Source organism: Pelophylax lessonae, assembly GCF_965119305.1.
Source record: "Pelophylax lessonae genome assembly, chromosome: 3".
Taxonomy (NCBI): Eukaryota; Metazoa; Chordata; class Amphibia; order Anura; family Ranidae; genus Pelophylax; species Pelophylax lessonae.
The window spans coordinates 541,269,046-541,285,749 of record NC_138770.1 but is presented as its reverse complement, the minus strand read 5'-3'; the positions used below and the strand labels follow the sequence as shown (position 1 = coordinate 541,285,749).

Sequence of the window (16,704 nt, the reverse complement as noted above, 5' to 3'; positions counted from 1 at the left end):
CTTCGGCTCGTCGAGTGTCGGAGCTGGCAGCCTTGTCCTGCAAGTCTCCGTATCTGGTTGTGCATTTGGACAAGGTGGTCTTGCGACCTAACCCTTCTTTTCTTCCAAAGAGGGTTTCGGACTTTCATCTCAATGAGGATATTGTCCTGCCTTCGCTCTGCGCGAAGCCTAAGCATCCGATGGAGGTGCTGCTTCACTCCTTGGATGTTGTCCGGGCGATTAGAGTCTACTTGAAGTCGACTGAGTCTTTTCGCAAGTCGGATGCCTTGTTTGTTCTTCCGGAAGGTCCTCGGAAGGGCATGACGGCGTCGGCTTCTACCATCGCCAAATGGATCAGACAGACCATTGAACAGGCCTACGCTTTGAAGGGGAAAGTTCCCCCTGTACCTGTGAAGGCGCACTCTACCAGGTCTCTGAGTACGTCTTGGGCCTGTCGTCATGGGGCCTCTGTGGCCCAGGTGTGTAAGGCGGCGACTTGGTCGACCGTTCACACTTTCACAAAATTCTACAGAGTAGATGTTCAGGCATCGGCTGATGCTTCCTTTGGCCGCAAGGTTCTTAGTGCGGCTGTTCCCTAGAGCCCTTGTTGCGGGTTCTTTGACTGTTTGGGACTTTTGTTTTTTCCCTGGGTTTTCTTGCTCCTGTTGAGCGAGTGTTTTGTTCTTATGCCCAACTGGTTTCCTTCCTTTGGTAAGGTTCCTTTCTCTGATGGGGAGACGGCGTTGCCTTGGGCGCGGCTGCGTTCTTCCCACCCCTCATGTTTACACTGCTTTGGGACATCCCATTGGTGATGAATATGAAGGGGCGGCGACTGTCGGAGGACGTAAGAGAAAACGGAATTTTTGTAAAATCTTACCTGTAAAATTCCTTTCTCTGAGTCCTCCGACAGTCGCCGCCCCCGCCCCTCTTTTGGGGTTTTTCATGTACTCTCTACTGCTATTTCACTGAAACTGGTTTGGTTACAGGAAGTGGAGGGTTATGTACTGAGGGGACCACCCCCTGGGGGTGGGGATATGTTAAAAGTCTTTTGTACTAACATATTCTATTGCCTAGTGTGACAGGAAGTCAGGTAAATCTGGGAATGTAGTCACTGAGAGGAGACACATTCCCACCTGCTTTGAAAAGTTCACTGATACTATAGGGTGTTGGCTGCAAAAAGAGCCAGCAGGAAGTTGAAAACCATTCAGCTGTTCAGAATGAGGAGATCAAGGCCTCTATAATTTGTCCAGAGAAAGTTTATGCATTGCTGCCTCCTGTCGCCGTGTAGGCTGGGAGAGGAGGACAGACATACGTGTACCTCCCGACGCCGTGTGGGCATGGGAGGACTGCTGCCGCCTGTCGCCGTGTGGGCTGGGAGAGGGGGACAGTCGGATGTGTGCCTCCCGACAAGCTGGTGAGCATGGGAGAAGACCCCCTACAGCGATGTGAAGCTAAGGAGGGTAACCACGAGTGAAGACGTCTCAAAGGTGAGAAGACAAAGTGTTCCATGTGAAGAGTGTGAAGAGTAAAGGATCCTGTTATAAATGAACATGTGCTGTGTGAAAGAAAACAAAGGGACATGTTCAATGGACAATGTTTGTGCTGTGTGAAAAGCAAACAAATGGACATTTGAGTGTCTGCTGTAGGATCAGCAGTGTCGGCCCAACAGTAGGTTGGGAAGACTTCTTAGGTAGGTTCCAGCGTGAGAAGGTAGCCGCCCACAGAGGCAAGGATTTATTTTGTCTTTTATTTTATTTTGGCTGTTTTGACGCTTGCAATTATGTGAAGTAAATTGCATGAATAAATCAGTCTTGTTTTCAACCTCTGCTCGGCTATCTCTCTGTGAAAACGCACCCCCAAAGGGGTCACCCATACGCCTACCACCGAGCTAATCCCTTACATATGGTGGAGGTATGCAGTGGGCATAAGCAGAGATCCCTGCAAGGAAGTGCAAATGTTTGATGAACTTTGTCTGGTGCATGAGATTGCACAATCTATGTGTGCAGGAGAGAAGATCCTGACAGAAAAAAAAAAAAAGTGTTTTAAAGAGACAGCGGTCTCAAAATTATTTGATGAACTTTGTTGTGTCTGGTGCAAGTGACTGCACAAACTGTGTGTGCAGGAAAAGAGATCTTGCAAGAGAGAGAAAAACTACATGTGTTAAAGAGACAGTGGTCTGAAAATTTTTTGCTGGACTGTGAAAAATTTGTGGAGTTATTGAAGATGGGGCGATCCAAACGCCTGAAAAATGCAAAGATAGATGAAATGAGAGACCGGATTCTATGGATGGAGGGGATGTTACCGTCTGAACCAGCCCCATCCATGCCTAAAGAGAGTCTACTAAAGAGGAAGGTTGTTGTCCCTAGCAACACTGATGAAACTGCTATGGAGACGCAGTGTGCTCAGATGAAAAGTAAACCCAAAATGGGGGAGATGCTGAAACAACGGAGCTTTGCAGCTCAACAAAAGGCTCATCAAGAGAGCATGGCAGGCTGGAAACAGAGACGCCAGCAGCCAATGGAGGCCATCGGTTTGGAGGAAACCGAGTATGTGTGCAGGGCTGAGTTGGATGCCTTGCAACGGAAAATGGAAGAAAAGGAACAAGCCTTGGAATTGCTTAAAATGGAGCATAGAAACTTGCAGGAAATGAATGAACTACTCAAGTCTCATGTGTTCCAGTGGGAAGAATCCACTGCTCTTCTTTTGGTCGAGTTGCAAAAATGTCAAGACACTATAAAGGAGAAAGATACCATCCTCATGGAAAAGGAAATTGAAATTCAGACTTTGCAGAAGCAAAGCATGTGTGAAATGTTGGAGTTGCGTAATCAGCTGGAAAAAAGTCTTCAGTGTTTGGAAGTTACAAAAATAGACCTGCAGGAGTCGCAGGAACAGAATGTCGCTCTGAAAACGACATTGTCTCTCAGCGACAACGAGAAAAGTGAAAGAGAGGCTAAATTACTGAGTACTGTGTATGAGCTCACCACTTTGAGCAATGTGGTAGATGAATTACGTGCAGACTGTGAAAGTTGGAAAGGTGAAGCCCAACGTTTCCAGCAGCAGTTAAAGGAGAAAGAAGCCTGTGTGGCAGAATTACATTCTTATTCCCAGATGCTAGCCAATGAGGTGAAGGCTCTTATGCAGGGAAAAGGAGATTCTGAACACAAGAGAAAAAAAGTAGAGGCACAGCTTCTGGAATCGCAAGTCAAGGTGTCAGAAGGTGACCGAGTGTGTGCTAAGCTGTCAGAGAAGGCAAACTGACTGCAGGTTGAGTTGGACAATGTTACAAATCAGCTTTCTCAAGCAGACAGCAAATCTAGAGAAATTGCGGAAGATTTTTCTATCTTGGAATCGCAGCTGCAAGACACGCAGGAACTCTTACAGGAAGAGAGGTGTCAAAGGCTGAGTTTTAGCACAAAGCTCAAACAAATGGAAGATGAGAAAAATGGCTTCCTGGAACAATTAAAAGAGGAGGCGGAAGAAAAGAAAAACCTATCAGAGCAAGTCGCAACATTGCAAGCTCAGATAGCGGATATGAAAAAACGCATGGAAGAAAGCGTTGGTTCATTACAGTGTGTTGAAGATGTGAAAAAGAAGTTTGATCAGATGCTTGGTGAAGAGAAGACTGTGTCTGCAAAATATGCAGAAGAACGCGCACGTGCAGAAACGGAGGTGCGTGATAACGAGAGCAAAGCCCTGTTCTTGGCTCGCTCTTTGGAGGAAGCTCTAGAGTGTAAGGCTGAACTAGAAAGAGTTAACCAACAGCTGTGTACAGAAATGGAAGATTTGGTCCGCTCCAAGGATGATGTTGTGAAAAGAGTTCAGGAGCTAGAAAAGTCTAAGCGAGCCTTAGAACAGCAAGTAGAAGAGATGAAGATTCCGTTGCAGGAACTGGAAGAGGAATTCCAGGCAACAGAGGATCTGTCCCAAAGAGGGGATAGTGTGCCTGATGCAGTTTTTAAAAGGATCAGTGTTTTGGGGTCTGTCCTGAGTGAGCCTCAGAAATGTGATGACACGTGGCTTGAATCACCCCTTTGGAATAAACCGTTCCTTCAAAAACTTCAAGCATTGGAAAATGTATCATTAGAGCTTCAGCAAACAAAAGAGTTGTGTAAGAAATGTGATGATTTCTCAGTTCAGGCTGAAAACCTAGTGGAGAAAACTAAAGCGGAGAAAACTAAAGCAAGTGATATAAATCTGGGAGAAAAAAGCAAACGCCACCTAGTGGAGAAAACTAAGGCTGTTGGTGAAAACGTGAAGCAAATGAATAAGTGCCTTTCAGGGAGTGTTTCCAAAATGGAACTGGTGAAAGACGGGTGGCAGAAGTTTGATCGTGATCTTGAGATACATTCCATGTGGAATTCAGATAGAGAAAAGGAACTAGGTGACCTTGAGCGGTCAAATAGTTCAGCAGAAAGTGCATTGAAGAAACCTGTAAAAGAATGTGTTGCAGTTCCATGCTTCTTCACTGATGCAGAGAGGAGGTCTATAATGGATACCACCCAGATCGCTGGGTTCAACTGTGTTGTTGCCTTTAACCCCTATGTTGGTGGAAGGAAAGTTGATGATGTTCTGGTTGGCTACTTCTGTGAAGAGTTTGGCAAGAAATATAAACTGAATATCAAATCAAATAGTAGGCCTTTACTGCGACTCGCTCAGGAGGGCGAAAAGTTTAAGAAGTTGATGAGTGCAAATGCTTCAGATCTGCCTATGAATATGAAATGTTTGAATGATATTGATATCTCTGGGAAAAGGAACAGGGGTCACTTTGAAGAAATGTGTGACAGCCTGTTGTCTCAATTGGAAAATCCTCTGCACAGCATCTTAGAGCAAGCAAAGCTCAAGAAGGAAGATCATTCCCTTTTACAACAAAAAGTCAATGATTGTGTACAGCTGTATGGAGAGGCAACTCAAGTCACAGAGGGATGTCAAGAGTCCCTACTTGGAACAAAGCTTAGTGAAGCAAAGGTTCTCAAAGTTTTGTGGAAAACATTTATGGATTGCAGAGAGAGGCGTCTTAAGAATGTTGAAGACATTAAGACTAGCCCAATTGAGTTGCCTATGGATCACGGTCCTCCATGGTGGATTGGACAGACGGTTATGAGGGACAAGCTGTCTGACATTTATGAGAAAGCTGTCAATGAAGATGACAGAAACGAGAAGGAGCAAAATTATGCCAAAAATGCAGTTGAAGAATGTGTATATGAGATGAGAGACAAACTGTGTGGCATTTATGAGAAATCTGTCAGTGAAGATGACAGAAACAGTTTCATCCGGAAGCTTGAGGATAATAGGAGGCTTATCAGTGAGTCAGCAGTGCCTGACACATGCGTGCCTGGAAATATGTGTCCCAACCCTAGGGTTGAAACAAGAGGGGGGGGTATGTGACAGGAAGTCAGGTAAATCTGGGAATGTAGTCACTGAGAGGAGACACATTCCCACCTGCTTTGAAAAGTTCACTGATACTATAGGGTGTTGGCTGCAAAAAGAGCCAGCAGGAAGTTGAAAACCATTCAGCTGTTCAGAATGAGGAGATCAAGGCCTCTATAATTTGTCCAGAGAAAGTTTATGCATTGCTGCCTCCTGTCGCCGTGTAGGCTGGGAGAGGAGGACAGACATACGTGTACCTCCCGACGCCGTGTGGGCATGGGAGAAGGACTGCTGCCGCCTGTCGCCGTGTGGGCTGGGAGAGGGGGACAGTCGGATGTGTGCCTCCCGACAAGCTGGTGAGCATGGGAGAAGACCCCCTACAGCGATGTGAAGCTAAGGAGGGTAACCACGAGTGAAGACGTCTCAAAGGTGAGAAGACAAAGTGTTCCATGTGAAGAGTGTGAAGAGTAAAGGATCCTGTTATAAATGAACATGTGCTGTGTGAAAGAAAACAAAGGGACATGTTCAATGGACAATGTTTGTGCTGTGTGAAAAGCAAACAAATGGACATTTGAGTGTCTGCTGTAGGATCAGCAGTGTCGGCCCAACAGTAGGTTGGGAAGACTTCTTAGGTAGGTTCCAGCGTGAGAAGGTAGCCGCCCACAGAGGCAAGGATTTATTTTGTCTTTTATTTTATTTTGGCTGTTTTGACGCTTGCAATTATGTGAAGTAAATTGCATGAATAAATCAGTCTTGTTTTCAACCTCTGCTCGGCTATCTCTCTGTGAAAACGCACCCCCAAAGGGGTCACCCATACGCCTACCACCGAGCTAATCCCTTACACTAGCTACTCCTACGGATAAGAGGACATAACCCATTGGTGATGAATATGAAGGGGCGGCGACTGTCGGAGGACTCAGAGAAAGGAATTTTACAGGTAAGATTTTACAAAAATTCCGTTATCTACAGCTCAGGATCCATTAATGTGATGGTCAGTAGAAAGAATGCTCCTGACACTTCTGGTCTTTGGGAAGAATTACCCCCTTACATATAGCTAAAAAGATTGTGTCAGTGGGAAGTTAGCTTGGCCATACATGGTTTGAATCCTGCTGAACCAGCCGAGTTTTGAACCATTAATGGACAGGCTGAATGTACCAAGTTGATCGATTGATCAACTTGGGTACAGCCAGCCTGTCAGATTTGCTTGCGATTATCACCAGCGACTTATATAGCCACTGGTGATAATCACAGTCTACTCCTGGCGGGCGGCTTTCCCCCCCTGCCTGGAGAAGACAGTGGCCCAGTAGGAGGGATTGCCCTCTCAACACTGTCTGTTGATTGGAGAATCGTGCAGATTTCTTTCCTGCAACTCGTGGTTGCAGGAAAGAAATTTGCTCCGTGTATGGCTGGCCTGATCCAAGAGGCAGAAACTGCTCATGGAACACCCTAACAACCTCCGGAGAAATAATTGGTCGCCATGGAACCCTGGTTGAGAAACCCTACTCCACACCCATCTAATTTGGTAAGTTCCACTCTCAATGCTGGTTGTACCCTCGAATATGCTCCTACTGTTGTCTGTACTGTCCTCCTCTTAGTGGATACAGACCTCTGTCTGAGACATTACACAGGTCACTGCTGCCAACATCAGGAGACCCTCTATAAAAATGCCTTGTAACCATTTCTGGAGTCCATACATATAGACAGGAAAAGGCATCAAAGATGTCTTGGAGATCAGAAGTAAGGATGAGCTAAGGGTTCAGCCTGGACACCGATAGCAGGACGCAGGCCGAGTCAGCTGCGGCTGTGGAATTCCAAGGCAAGCATCATGTAAACAATATGGCCATGTTTGGTCAATGACATTTTACGCACAAAACATTGTGGTGGAGGTTGAGGATCACTTATTGGAAAATTGTTATTCAGAATGTTTCAAAAGTCGGGAATAATAAATAATTGTGTAAATTTTAGTTGATTCCATATAATTATTTCATGCACAATTATAGGCAATTTTCTTCTTTTAGAGTGAGAATATTTTCCTTTAATTTGCTTAATGAATTAGGGACTAGGGACATCGGGGATATTTTGGAAGGAAATAAAGATATAGATATGTAAATGTAATTTGTAATGGCCTACATTTTCTCTTGATGTTAGGAGGAAGTAGCAAAAAAATGTTATCGCCAAAAACCCCAAGGCTTGTTCACACTAATATATTTAAATGCTTTTTTGAGCTCTTTAAAAATGCTCTGTGCCACTGTGTCTAAAAATAGTCCTATAATAAATGACATACTGAGAGGGACTATTTCATATTAATGGCCAGAGCAATGCATGTGCTGAAAAATGGTGCATGCTGCATTTAGGGCCCTCCTCCAGACTCTACTACCATGGACCTCACTTCTGATTTATAACTATGTATTTTGTGAATGAAATTCTGTGACTAATGCCCCATACACACGTGCAGATTATCTGCAGACTTTTGTCTGCAGACTTACCAAAACCATATAATATGAGGTCAAACCTAAACACTTTCAATTTGTATGCAATCCGGCAGGCCCTTGCACTACATAGAAAAGGTAAGTCTGCAGACAAAAGTCTGCAGATAATCTGCACGTGTGTACGGGGCATTAGTTCCAAAAATGTCATCCACATGTTAAAAAAAAGAGGTACTTTGGAAAATGTTGGTAGGTAGACAGTTCTTCACTTTCTTTTTTACGGGAAAAAGAAGGCCACAGTACATGTGACAAAATCTATTAGTTTGTAGCCAGCTTTAGGCCTAATGCACACAGTTGTGAAAACGCTGCTTTCAGGGGGAAGGTTGGCGGGTTTTTTTTTTTCCGTCTCCCCTTGCACATGCAGGTGTTTAACCACTTAAGCCCTGGAAGATTTTACCCCCTTCCTGACCAGGGGGTATTTTGCGATTCGGCACTGCGTGACTTTAACGGACAATTGCGCGGTCGTGCGACGCTGTACCTAAACAAATTTGGCGTCCTTTTTTTCCCACAAACAGAGCTTTCTTTTGGTGGGATTTGATCACCTGTGCGATTTTTTGATCACGCGCTATAAACAAAAAAAGAGCATACATTTTTCAAAAATAGCAATATTTTTCACATTTTTTTTATATGAAATTCCCCCCCAAAAAAATGAAAAAATCAAAATTTTTTAACATTTTCAGCCAATTTGTTTTATGCGACCTATGTTTGGTAAAAAAAATCGCAAAAAGCGTATTTTGATTGGTTTGCGCAAAAGTTATAGCGTTTACTAACAAAGGGAAAGATTTTTGTCATTTTTGTTGTTTTTTTTTTTTTAACGCGTAATGGCGGCGATCTGCGATTTTTTTTTTTTTGCAGTACTGCGACATTGCGGCGGACAGATCGGACCCTTGACTGACATTTTTGACACTTTTGGGGTTACCAGTGACATTTCTACAGTAATCAGTGCTATATATATGCACTGTTACTGTAAAAATACACTGACAGTGAAGGGGTTAACTTTATTTGAAAGGGAGGGGCTATGTGTGTCCCTAGGGGCGTGCTTTCTACTGTGATTGGCTGTGGCTTCAGATGTATGAAGAGTGATCAACAGTTCTACATAGTAGAACCGTATGATCATCCTTCATACACAGGGGAGAATGACAGGCAGCTTGTTTACACAAGCCGCCTGACTTTCTCCCTCTCCCCCGCCGATCGCCGAGTGACCGGCGGACATCGGGTCCGCCGGTCACACGCGCGGGGGGGTCCGTGACCACGCGGGAGCGCGCCTCCGGCTGCGCGCGCTCGCTCCCTAGACCCTCACAAGCTAGTGACGTAGCCCTACGTCACTTTGCCTGTGAGGGGCTGACCGCCGACGTAGATAGTCGTGCGGCGGTCGGCAAGTGGTTAAGCATGTACAATATTTTCTCACGCTGTTGAACTGACTGTGTTGATGGGGGAATCGAGCGATTTTTCTTTCCGGCAACTGAACGAAAACTGCTCTGTCTGTGGCTGGCCTTAAGTTTGACTTGTACCCCCTGCTACCCCTGATTGGTAAAATATTGGGCACTCAGCCCAAAGTTCATGTATAATTATAAATGTAATCTTTTATTGCTTGTTTGTTTCTATTCATGATTGCAGCACTCTACTCATGTAATTACATGGTTTACCAGTAAGATGTACTTTATGGTATGATTTCCCATAGCCAAAACAGGAAGTGAGAGGAGATCTCTCCAAAGTGAGGGAATCCCAGGGTGTCATCAGGATAAAAAAACAAAGTAAAATGCCCAGCTCACTTACCTGTCAGCCTGCAACAAACCAAATTGACCCTGTCTAACAGTTCACATTAAAAACAAGGGGTTTGGCTTGAACACATTTGCAAATATATGCGTAAACTGCAGTGACTGTGTTATGGCACCCCAGTGTACTTCAGTCACCTGTGGCTTGTGTAACTAAAAGCAGGTTTCATCCACCAGCTTGCTTGTATATACAACCCAATTCCAAAAAAAATGGGACACTGTACAAATTGTGAGTAAAAAAGGAATGCACTAATTTACAAATCTCATAAACTTCTATTTTATTCACAATATAATATAGATAACATATCAAATGTTGAAAGTGAGACATTTTGAAATGTCATGCCAAATATTGGCTCATTTTGGATTTCATCAGAGCTACACATTCCACAAAAGTTGAGACAGGTAGCAATAGAAGGCTGGAAAAGTTAAATGTAAATATAAGGAACAGCTGGAGGACCAATTTGCAGCTTATTAGGTCAATTGGCAACATGATTGGGTATAAAAAGAGCCTCTCAGAGTGGCAGTGTCCCTCCGAAGGCAAGATGGGCAGAGGATCACCAATTCCCCCAATGCTGCGGTGAAAAATAGTGGAGCAATATCAGAAAGGAGTTTCTCAGAGAAAAATTGCAAAGAGTTTGAAGTTATCATCATCTACAGTGCAAAATATCATCCAAAGATTCAGAGAATCAGGAAAAATCTCTGTGTGTAAGGGTCAAGGCCGGAAAACCATACTGGATGCCGTGATCTTTGGGCCCTTAGACAGCACTGCATCACATACAGGAATGCTACTGTAATGGAAATCACAACATGGGCTCAGGAATACTTCCAGACTTCCAAAAAACGGCACTGACAGGCGGCACTGATGGGCACTGATAGGCGGCACTGGTGGGCAATAATGGGCACTGGTGGGCAGCACTGATAGATGGCAATGATGGGCACTGGTGGGCAGCACTGATAGGGAGGGCACTGGCAGGCAGCACTGATGGGGAGGGCATCCCTGAGCCCTGATTGCCATCCCTGGTCGCCATAGTGGGAATTCCTGGGGTCATGGGTGGGCATCCCTGGGGTCATGGGTGGGCATCCCTGGTGGTTCTAGTGGTAACCAACCCGAGGGTCTGCACTGGTAATCAATGATCTGATTACCAGTGACGACCCCCCCCCCGTCAGGGGAGCCGCCGATCGGCTCGTGCCTGACACCTCGCATCGCCGCTCTGCGCGCCCCCCTGCCGCTGTCATATGACGTCCGGTCAGGATAATGCAACCACAATCCCGCCGTCAATCTGCTATAGGGCGGGCGGGATGTGGTTAAGAGCAGGTATGCCTGGAGGGAGCCCATCCCTCCCTAAAGACACAGGGATGCACCGGAAACATAGCAGTAGCACAATGGCAGCGAAGGTATCCAGTGTGTCCCCTCCCCAATTCACCAACTGTACAAACAAATAGCAACCACCCCAACCTATAACTGGCCTTACAGCAAGGAGCACATGGAAGGGTGACGCATGTCAAAAAACAAACAAAAGTTGCCAGCCTGCAACAAACTGAATGGACCCTATCTAACAGTTTGCTAGAACTAGTGTCCCCATTTGAAGGTTTCCCCTCTATTACTGTTCTAGTGAAAACCCACATTTTGGGATTTTCTTTTACTTTTACTTTCACTTTCACTTTCATTGATAAAGGTAAACAAATAGAGAGGGTGAATCTCCCTAATGGGAACAGAGACAGCAATTCAGACCAAAGAGGTGTTCTAATCCCTCAGCACTCTATCCGAAACTAAAAAAAAATGTGCCTTTTATTTACACTTTAAAAGATTGAGGACTCCACCCCTGATCCTTCTGATACTGTGGGCTCGCTCGGTTGTGCGTCAGCCCTTGCTGCCCCTCTGAAAAGTGATCTGCGGTGGATTAATGGTTTAGAGCAGGGGTTCCCAAACTGCAGCCTGCGGGACAGATGTGGCCCTTTGCTTGCCTTTATCCAGCCCTTGGGGCACTATTCCTTCCACTGACACCAAAGTTGGAGCTCTATTCCTCCCGCTGATACCAACATTGGGGCACTATTCCTCTCACTGACACCAATGATGTAATTTATTTAGTCCTACTGACCACCAAGTTTATGGCATTGTTTACTCCCACTGATGCTGGGAAATTTCTAATCCTGTTGGCCACAATCTAGCCCTCCTAAAGTTTGAACGGCAGTAAACTGACCCTTTGGAACATTTGGAGAACCCTGGTTTAGAGGGTGGCACAGCCTGTCTTAATCCTAAAAAGATTGAACCACCATGGTCAGCTGTGGCACATCTCTTTTTACTTGAATAGATTGCGTTTGGCAGCAATACTGCCTGTCGAATGCAACAGGGGTTTAATTTTTGGTGCACCCATGGATGCTGTTCATGTGTGCAGCCCTGAGTGGCTGCACTTCCTTGGTTGGTTGGGGGGTGCTGTAAAATTATGGCTTAAAATGGTTGTAAATGCAGGTTTTTTTTATCTCAATGCATTCTATGCATTAGAATAATAAGCCTTCTGTGTGCAACAGTCCCCTAATACTTACCTGAGCGATCTCCATGAGTCCTAGTTACATAGTAGTTGAGGTTGAATAAAGACAATAGTCCATTCAGTTCAACCTGTGTAGGCGCGCGTGGCCGTAATCATCTCTCATACCCCTTAATGTTCTGATCCTTGAGATGTACGTCCAAGAGTCTTTTGAAAGTAGCCATACTCCCCGCAGAAACTACCTCTTGTGGTAGAGAACTCCACAATCCTGTAGCCCTAACAGTAAAGAACCCCCTGCGTTGCCTGAGGTTAAAACGCTTCTCCTCTAATCTCATTGTATGTCCTCGAGTCCTCATGCAATCCTTGCGACTGAATAGCTTTTTTTCTATGCTGAGATCACCATTGAGATATTTATAAATTGCTATCATGTCCTCTCTCAGGCATCTCTTCTCCAGGCAGAATAAATTAAGTGATTGTAGACGCTCTTCATAATTAAGGTCCTCCAATCCCCTAATTAGTTTAGTTGCCCTTCTCTGGACTTTCTCCAGCTCCAACACATCCCTCCTGAGGACTAGCGACCAGAACTGGACAGAATACTCCAGATGTGGTCGGACCAGAGTTTTATAAAGTGGTAGGATTATAGTTTTATCTCTGGAATACATCCCTTTCTTTATGCATGCTAATATTCTGCTGTCTTTGGCAGCTGCCTCGGCTGTCCGGGACTCTCCCTCCTGATTGGCTGAGACGCAGCAGCGGCACCATTGGCTCCCTCTGCGGTCTATCAGTCACTTAGCCAATGAGGAGAGGCAGGAGGCGTGGCTGAACCACAACTCAGTGTCTGAATGGCCACACGGAGCTGCGGCTTGGCACGGGTGCTCAAGCTGCTTGCTGTGGGGGCACTTAACAGGAGGGAGGGGCCAGGAGCACCGAGGAGGGACCCAAGAAGAGGAGGATCTGGGCTGCTCTGTGCAAAACTACAACACAGAGCAGGCAAGTATAACATGTTTGTTATTAGAATAAAAACAAAAACTTTACAATCACATTAATCAATAACAATTAGCAAAAACAATCTAAATAAAAAACTATGGCTCAACCACCTACTTTTACTGCCTCCCTTGCTGCCTGTGTGAACGATGCCTTAGCCACATTGTTTTGTTCTGCTCTGATTTTGATTTCTGTGTAATCATGTAAATATGAAAAACTGAAGAATGTTCTTCTCAAATAAAAAAAAAATAATATTTTTGAAAATGTGAGTATTATGTATTACCTTTTAAGTGATATTATTAAGTACCTGCAATGGTTAGATCCCATAGATGTAACGATGGTGTTTCATCATTGGTAAAGGTTTAGGAGATGCTGTGGAAACGGGCGTGTTATTGCCGGGGGGGGGGGGGGGCATTCCAGTGTCATATTCTATATGTATTGTAAAAAAATGAATTGTTTACTTTGCTGCATCCTCTGTGCCTCTGATTCATCCTCTTGTTGGATACGGGAAGTTCAGGGCGTACAGATATGTTGCCTGTTCACAGCAAAGTGACTAAACCTGCCTGCTAACACGCCTCTCCAACCAGCTCACGTCAAGTCTGTTTTGTCCTTCCTCAGCTCATTGACACCATTGCCACAGAGATCGGAGAACTGAAACAGGAGATGGTACAGACAGAATTCAGTGTCCGAGATGAAGAAGATCCCGACAAGTGCTTGAGGTGACTACAGAGACTTACTATTTGGTTCAATTTTTGGGAAGTTTGTGTTTAACATATGAAGATACCTAGAGTTGTTGAATTTGTTAGATACTTTGGGCTGATAAGTCTCTATTTGCACAGTAATGAGTCACTATTTACTGCTACCTTTGGCATTCAAACATGCTAACCTTTTTTGTATAGGAGCTGTTGTAGAACGTATAATAAATGAAAGAAGAAGTAATAAAATAGAAACCTTATAAAAAAACAAATCAGTGCAATTTAATCAATAGAACTTCTTTTGTTGGTCTCTGCTTGGTAGGTTGTTGCTGAAACTTTCAGTTCTACTTTTTTACTCTTTATGTGACCAATAGATCATGAACAAATAATATCAAGCATTTAGTTCACCCAAGAATGTTTCATAAGTCTCCTGTATTCATATGTGAATAATAATATAGGGTGATCTCAGTAGTGTTTTTAACTGTTGATTGCTTTCTTAGTTGGCTTATTAAGAGATGATATATATATATAATATATTTTTATGGATACTAGCTTTTGCTAAAATTACATAATTTCATAGCTGATAAGACTGATAGCCCAATTAGAGTTCCTCAAGTATTTTGGCATGTTGTTTGGAACTCAAGATTTTAAATGGAATCATCCACTTCACCAACATACTGCTAATATAGGGAGATGGAAACCCCAAATCGTACCCATTGGCAACTTGCAAAGCTCTGGTGAACTCCATGCCCAAGGCAGTGCTGGAAAATAATGGTGGCCCACGCAAAATATTGACACTTTGGGCCCACTTTGGACATGTTCACTTAGGGGTGTACTCACTTTTGTTGGCAGAGGTTTAGACATTAATGGCTGTGTGTTGAGTTATTTTGAGGGGACAGCAAATGTACACTGTTATACGAGCTGTACACTCACTACTTTACATTGTAGCAAAGTGTAATTTCTTCAGTGTTATCACAATAAAAGATATAATAAAATATTTACAAAAATCAGGGGTGTACTCACTTATGTGAGATACTGTGTGTGTGTGTGTGTATGTATATATATATATATATATATATATATATATATAATATAAAATCTATAGTGTGCATTATTATACTCTGTGTGTGTGTGTGTGTGTGTGTGTGTGTGTGTGTGTGTGTGTGTGTGTATATATATATATATATACCGACATTTCAGAGACCAAAACATATCAGCCGAAAATGATGTTTTTGCCATTTTGCTGATTGAGAATAAGGTGTAATTAATGGCACAGAAAATGCCACAATTTTACTGTGCTTATGGATGTGACTCAAAAACCGCATCAAAAACTTACCATGGGTGCGCTATTGATGCGTTTTCAATGCATTTCAATGGGGAGATGTGTTTTTTTTTTTTTTTTTTTTTTAACTGACCGAAAATGCAGCAAGCAAGATTTTTAACACCACAATGGAAGCACAAGGGGCTAGTGAAGACAAACAGAATTTAAAGGGATGCATTTTTCTCAAGCTTTTCTCACACTAAAGGTACCGATAATGGCCACCACTAAATTCAGATTTGAATATAATGCAAATATATATATATATATATATATATATATATATATATATATATATTCATTTTTTTTTAACTGTAATTTTTGGTTTCGGCCGAGTGCATCCCGAATTTTTGCTTTTGGCACCAAAATTTCCATTCAGTGTGCCTCATATATACTGTGCACACTGAATGGAAATTTTGGTGCCAAAACAAAACCAAAAGTTCAGGATGCACTTGGCCGAAACCAAAAATGACAGTTTAAAAAAAAAAAACCCATTATTTATATATATATATATATATATATATATATATATATATATATGTGTGTGTGTGTGTGTGTGTGTGTGTGTGTATGTGTGTATATATATATATTTATATATATGTGTGTGTGTATGTATGTATGTGTATGTGTGTGTGTATATATATATATATATATGAAAAATCACAAGCTAGCAAGATTTCGCTGTTGGTTTTGTTCAATCAAATCTGACAATTACTGACAATGTTACTCTGATTTGATTCCTCGTTGAGTGATCAGAAAGCTGGTTGGCTAGGCACAGATGAAAATGTTGATAGTGAATATAATTTAATGATTAGAGTTTTAGATTCCAATTGTACAACAATTTATTTTAAATTATTCAGAGATCCAGTCCTACATCCCAATCATTTGGGTAAACAATCCCGTTAAAACCCCATTACTAGGACTGGATGTTTGAATAGAAATGTAGATGTTTGATTGTTTAGCAAAATTATTTTATTTTATACTTGTCTTGAATTATCTTGAAATGAACACTATTAGTGAAGGACTGCTGTGTACATCAATATATCCATGTGAATGTGATGACATCTAGGTTATTGACCAGTAACAGTGCAGGTAGGATATACCGATTCCCTGCATGCTATGAACTTTAGAGCGTACAGAAGATCCGAGCTAATCAGTGATAGTAAGGAATGATGTTTGCATGTCTGACAAGTACATAAAATGGAATATTTGTCAAGTCAGCCAGAAAGGTTATCATCATACATGGAATGCATTGTTTTGAACCATGTCTAATGGCTGTGACGTGTGTGGCATTTTTACAGTGTTAATAAGATTGCATAAGCCTAAAGTAGAACTTTTTTTTTTTTTTTTTGAGTGGTAAAGGCTTAGATCCTGTGTCAGATTTTAGTTACCTTCTATGTCCCCACTGGGTACATTTGCCTTCACTTCCTGCTCTGGAGACATGACCTAAACAATAGGAAATCTGCCTAGGATATTTCCCCTCAGCGCCTCATCCAGCGATGGCTGCCAGCTTTTGGGTTTCCCTTTCTGCCTCTGTTATCTCCCCTACAGCAACACAGACATCCTGACATACCGGACAGAGCATCTTACCAGTTCACATCTATGTAAAACAAA

General features: G+C 43.1%; 1 protein-coding gene across 4 annotated transcripts in view; it reads left to right on the top strand.

Moving 5' to 3' along the window:
- Nucleotides 1-16,704, top strand: part of RIN2 (Ras and Rab interactor 2) — a 332,660-nt gene that overhangs the window by 154,296 nt on the left and 161,660 nt on the right. For all 4 annotated transcript variants that reach the window (XM_082251626.1, XM_082251625.1, XM_082251628.1 and 1 more), the window contains exon 3: nucleotides 13,696-13,796. In XM_082251626.1, coding sequence (XP_082107752.1) covers nucleotides 13,696-13,796 — 101 coding nt within the window. The remainder of the gene's footprint in view (nucleotides 1-13,695; nucleotides 13,797-16,704) is intronic.